Source organism: Terrapene carolina, unplaced genomic scaffold (genome assembly GCF_002925995.2).
Source record: "Terrapene carolina triunguis isolate 2854851 unplaced genomic scaffold, T_m_triunguis-2.0 Scaffold93, whole genome shotgun sequence".
In the NCBI taxonomy this organism is placed as follows: domain Eukaryota; kingdom Metazoa; phylum Chordata; order Testudines; family Emydidae; genus Terrapene; species Terrapene triunguis.
The window spans coordinates 13,492,426-13,498,401 of record NW_020664444.1 but is presented as its reverse complement, the minus strand read 5'-3'; the positions used below and the strand labels follow the sequence as shown (position 1 = coordinate 13,498,401).

The 5,976-nt window shown below is 38.6% G+C and overlaps 1 protein-coding gene across 1 annotated transcript; it reads left to right on the top strand.

Moving 5' to 3' along the window:
* Window positions 1–414: 414 nt before the first annotated feature.
* Window positions 415–5,497, top strand: LOC112120395 (forkhead box protein I1c). The gene is made up of 4 exons (XM_024219454.2): window positions 415–544; window positions 672–800; window positions 1,721–1,889; window positions 2,261–5,497. The coding sequence occupies exons 2-4, from the start codon at window positions 694–696 to the stop codon at window positions 2,741–2,743; spliced, it is 759 nt and encodes a 252-aa protein (XP_024075222.1). The 5' UTR covers window positions 415–544; window positions 672–693; the 3' UTR covers window positions 2,744–5,497.
* Window positions 5,498–5,976: the final 479 nt, after the last annotated feature.

The window sequence follows — 5,976 nt, the reverse complement described above, 5'->3', positions numbered from 1 at the left end:
CTCGGATTCCTCTGTTCTGCTCTCTTTGAATGTACACATTTTCCTTTAGTCATGGAAATATAATTTACGTCTATTATAGATTACAGATCAGGGCCAGCATGCATTATTGGCTGGAATGTCTGTTTATTGTATGTCGGGTTCTAAAAATAAATAAATAAAAAGCCACCCTGCTGAGCAGAGAAGGGGGGGGAACCGGGGAGGGTGGAGAAACTTTGTTCTCAAAGTTTAATTTGCAAGAACAAACCTTGAAGCATGATTCATTAACATCATGTTGTTTGCTTTTGTCACATTGTGTATGTAAAGATGGCAAAACGGCTGGCCCCTCTCCAGCACAGACCACCCAGAGAGCCGGAGCAGAGCTACTGGCAGTACACACCCAAGTTCAAAGGTTCATGGGAGAACTCACCAATTTAATCAGTTATTAGCTGCCTTTCCTATAAGCAGATTGGATGCAACAACAACACCGACAAAAGGAATATCTTAACAGACTGGCTGTCTGGGACTGAAGAATTACAAAAACAATCTCCACCCCAACACTGAGGAAGTGTGTGTGTGTGTGTGTGTGTGCGCGCCGCGAGAGAGAGAGAATGAGACAGAGGGGAGGGAAAAAGGGAGGAGGGAGCCCAGGCACAGAGAAAGAGAAACATCACTCCATCTCTCTCACTCCACAGGAGCTGAACCAAGAGCAGGAAGATGTTTGATAATACACAGTACCCCTATAACTGTTTTAATTATGATGGGGATGACTATCCAACCTGTAGTTCTGACGAAGAGAAAAAATTCACCAGACCAGCATACAGGTAAGGTTAAGTTTTCCAAGTCTTCCTCTGTCCAGGGAAATTGTCTGCACTGTCAGATAATGGGAATTCCCCCTTGGTAACCAGCACAGGTATCCTTCCAGGTAGTTTCCTCAAGGCACAGAGAACTGGGGGGAGGCATTTCTTTTTTCCCCCTGAAAAAAGTATTTTTTTCTTCCATCCCACCACTCCTCCTTCTTCCCTCATCTCTTCACTTTGGGGAAAGTGAAACTTCTGGCTTTAATGTCCTGGACTCCTTTGTATCATCAGATTTCAGCTGTCCTTTTCTGCCCTTTTTAGGGACACTGAGGGAAATTAATCAAATTTGTAAGATGCTCACTAAGGAAATAAATGTGGATGTCCCCACAATTGAACAAAGATGCACCATGTGGGTTCATGAATAGGTCTGGAGAAAGATATCATCCAGTGTCCCTCTAATTAGCCAAGGTGATGAACTCTCCAGCCCTGAAGTTATAGGAGGCAGTGGAATGATGGTGTCCCACAGTCTGGTGCATTTCACTGGAGCATAGTAGTTTAGGGAAATTTTCCTTGAGCGGTTTGAGATTTTGGTGTTTTTTTAAATCTAAGCACTGCCTGTTGAGTGAAAGGAGAAACAGTCTGACTGGGTTTCAATTGTCTGTAAGTAATGCCTGTGTATCATGCTGTATGAATCAATGAGTGTTAAATAGGGATCTTGCTCTTAGACTAAAGCAAAAGGATTCTGAGCAGACTGGTTGATGTCTGTAAGAGCCATCTCAAGTCAAGGAGGGACCCAACCAAAATGTGGGACAAGGAGGAATTTGATAATTGTATATAAGAATCATATACACATCTATGTATGAGTGTGAGAGACAGGGGTAGACCCTAGTTATAAAATATACACATACAAGGCAATGGTATAACACTGAGTTTTCCTTTTTCAGCTACATTGCCTTAATTGCAATGGCCATCCAGCAAAGTCCTTCAAACAAAGTGACCTTGTCTGGCATCTATGATTTTATAATGAAGAAATTTCCTTACTATAGATCAAATCAAAGAGCCTGGCAGAACTCCATCCGACATAACTTATCACTTAACAGTTGTTTTGTAAAGGTAAGATCAGTAACTGTATATTTGCATACATGCTGTGCGCAACTGAAAATATCTTTATGTAGGAATAGTCTCCCAAAGAAATGTTGGAAGAGGGGGGGAGCCAAACAATTCAGCTACAAATAATTGTAAATCTCTCTGCAGCCTACATGCTGTCATTTGAAGAGGTAATGTGTATGTTCTTTTCTGATTTATGTTAATATAAAGCAAATTGAAGAGGCTGGATTTTGCCTACAAGTAGTATAATGAAAGAGAATGGGTTTAAATGGCTTGTCATGTATGTTTACACCATTCTTGAATGTAAATAAACACAGATGTTAAGCAGCAGCATCTGTAACACATACAAACACTGAACTGCCTTTAAATGAATACAGGTTCCCAGAACAGAAGGGAATGAGAAGGGGAAAGGAAACTATTGGAGCTTTGCATCTGGATGTGAATCCATGCTGGATCTTTTTGAAAATGGGAATTACAGGCGGAGACGGAGAAGAAGGAACATGAAAAGGGAACACAAAGAGCAGAGACCAAGTGGAGGGAAAGATCCTTCCTCCCCTGAATCGTCTTCCATGGATTCTGGTTTATACAGCATCTCCTGTCATGAAAGTAAATGCGAGCCAACCGAATCTGGACCCAGACTCTTGGAGCCTCATGGGTTCTTTCCAAACAACACCTCCAACAGACAGAGCCTAAACAACTCCTCCCTAGGAAAATCTGACTCTGAAATTAAATTTAGCATCGATTACATTCTTTCAGCCCCAGATCCTTTGCCTGTTCTGAGATCTCAGTATCATATGCAAGATAATAAATACCAATTACTGGAGTCCCAAAAAATTAATCTCCAGTTCTGGACAATGTGATATTATTCATACCAGGTAACAAATTCTGTGATACAGTCTATACAACAGCCTGGTATCACTGAGTATCATCAGTTGGCCATCTTTTTCCACAGTAGTACTCAGAAAGGGTGAGGAGTAACTTGATCAGCCAGCTGAGATGCTATTTATACCACAAGAACTTAGTTTTCTGAGGTTAGAGTCTAATATCTAACTAATAACACTGTTGATGACCTTGACATCTTGTGAAACTGCAGTTTTATTTTCTAAAATATCGCGGACACCAGCTTGCTTTGCATGGATTTTCCTTTCTTCTTTAAATCAATCTACTTTCAGTTTGCTTCTGTCACATAGTACTTTGTAAAAGACAAGGGAGATGTGACTTCACTTACACTGGTGTAAATTAGGATTAACTCCACTATATAGGCCAGATCTTCCGCTGTTGTCAATCCAGTGTGGCTCCATTGATTTATATCAGCTGAGAATGTAGTAGTTTTTTTCTTAAATTGGGTCAAGAAAACAATTTAGCCCATCCTATTTTGCTACATTCGGTATTATGGCTCGGACTATTTGGGTAGTATATAGCATAGGTCAGTCACTGTGCTATTTGATAAATATGCTTATTCATTGCATGATTATGGAATTTTTTGTTGCAATTCAGGGCATAATTGCCTAGCCAGTGGAAGTGAAATAGTATTCCAGTTAATTGCATGAAAGTTATTGCAGGGCTGCGGAACTCTGGTAAACTTTGATGGCTGATATTACAGAGACTGACAGACTCACAATATCTATGGTTAAAACAATTTTTCCTGAGATGTAAGAAAGCCCTTGCACATATTTTACATAGTAAGCATAAATGAAGGATCAGCCCTGCAAGAAACTGTATCCACTGACAAAATGTGGGGAAAAGTAAAGTCCCCCTACCTGTTTTGAGACAAGTTGTACATTCCTATTAAGTGGATTTTTATTGATTCTTCCTGCAAGCAATCACCAAAGTGGTACTTGATACAATTTTAGCAAAACTGGTGAGATTTATAATGTAGAGACATTGACATTAGGATCATGAGCGCCATTTAAAATTATTGTAGCTTGATTACCCTATACACTGTAGATGGATATTTTTTAACAAAAAATTACAATGATAAGATATGACGATGCGTAGTAATGTTTTTTCAAGCACATTTTGCACAATTAATTGTTTTCCATTCCCTAACGATGGATTCCACAGAACCCTTATTTGTGGCTTGGCTTGACTTAACCTTGCAAACAACAAACAAACAGCCCAGGATACTAGTTGGTGTAATAGGCAATTCTATAAAGAACAAAAATCTGTCTTTGTAACATAAATTCAAGGTAAACAAAGGTAGCTGAGATGCTCAGTTTAAGCAAAATTGTGCAAAAGGTATGCTCAGGCATGACCTGAATTTTTATCCAGAAGCTTTGACATTTCACTAAGTTATTTTACATTGTTGCTAATATATACTGTACATTTATACTATATATTCTTATATATTGTTATTGAGAAAGGGAGCAATATCACTGCACTTACATGTTGTAAACATGCATGATGAATGTCTTCTTGGTGTTAAAAATATTGCCATCTACCTACAGCTTACCAGCAGCAGTATTGGTTACAAATTGGTAATAAATCCTTATTTGTTTTCAACAATATAAAACTTGAAATCCTTAGGCATTTTTATAACTGAACTGAATACTTTTTTTTTTTCAATGAGAAAGTGGCAAACCATGTCAAAGTTACATCCCAGCATGCCTTCCAAAGTTTCAAAGGATCATTCTTTTGGGCCAAACTCTGCCTTCAGATGGGAGCTTGTCACGCTCATTGAATCAATGGCTATTCTGTGCAGTCATCCGAAGGCAGATGCATCTCTCCTTTACACTGATGTAAACACACAATAAAGCCACTGCCACCAGTGCACATGGATTCACATCACTGTAAGAGAGAACAGAATTTGCTCCTTAACATATTCACGGTAGTATGTAGGTGTGCAAGAGCATGTTGGTACTTAGTATCTCTATCTATGTATGCACTCAGTTGTGTGTGTGTGTATGTGTGCACCTCTGTTTATACATACATTGATGTATTACCGCTTTATATGCAAAACTGTTTTTCTTAATAGTTTTAAACAGAGCGACAATGCTGTTTGGTTTGTAGTTACAGTAAATCTATACAGTATATTTGAAATATATTTTTCTGCTGCTAAATGTACAAACATGCTTCTTACTATGTATTCTTTGTTACTTGGTGACATTTTTAACAAAAGATAACTAAATTGCAGGAAAGGTTGATAGTGAGCCCAATCCTGGCTCCTACTGAATACAATGGGAGATTTGCCATTGCTTTCAATGGAGGCAGGACCGGGCGTACTGAGTAACTTTTGGATAAATGTGTTAGAAAATGCAGAGGACAGAAATATAAATGTAAAGATTGACATCAGAGAGCTAAAGCTGAATTAATATGCGCAAATAGCCCTTTCTTTTGAACACTGTAAAATGCCTGCTAAGAAAGACTGTTATATTTGAGTTTCCCTAACATACAATCAAAGAAATTTGTGTACAAATGTGTGTTAACATTTGTTTTGCAAAGGATATCAATCATATTTCTAAAAATGAATGGACATATTTCAATTTACCCAGAGTATTATATTCTGAGTACTTCAGAAAGGTTTCCAGCACTTAAAGTGAATGGCATTTAATATAGAACAACATAACAGGGGTGAGGGCTAGATGTGACCTTATTCAAATGTCGTAGCCATTACAAAGCCATTCTCGATGTAATTATAATTAAATACTTTATGCCTTTCTTGCAAATCCTCTGATCGATCATTGATATTAACATTAATATTGTATTAACCCCCGAGCAAATGTCTCCTACACAAGTGATATGGATCACCAGGTTTCCATTAACAAAGTTGTGAGCTATTGCCATATGCTAGTTGTGGATAAATTTACGTAAATTACCTTTCCACGGGGGAAAAAAATGCCCAGTTATTTTCTGCACACACAGTCCAGTGCTTTTGCTTCAGTTCTCCCATCGCCAGCCTGTCAATGATGTACATAGACTTTAAGGCCAGAAGGGACCATCGTGACCATCTAGTCTGACCACTTGCATATTGCAGGCCACAGGACCTCACCCATCCACTCCTGTAATAGACCCATAACCTCTGGTTGAGTTACTCAAATCATGATTTAAAGACTTCACAGAGAATTCACTATTTACCAGAGTTTAAAGCTGCAAA

Bases quoted from the DNA above. Each gene is read 5' to 3' on its own strand.
- LOC112120395 (XM_024219454.2), top strand. From the start codon at position 694: ATGTTTGATAATACACAGTACCCCTATAACTGTTTTAATTATGATGGG. The intron at 801-1,720 runs GTAAGGTTAAGT...TTCCTTTTTCAG, and splicing joins TTCACCAGACCAGCATACAG to CTACATTGCCTTAATTGCAA. The intron at 1,890-2,260 runs GTAAGATCAGTA...AAATGAATACAG, and splicing joins TTAACAGTTGTTTTGTAAAG to GTTCCCAGAACAGAAGGGAA.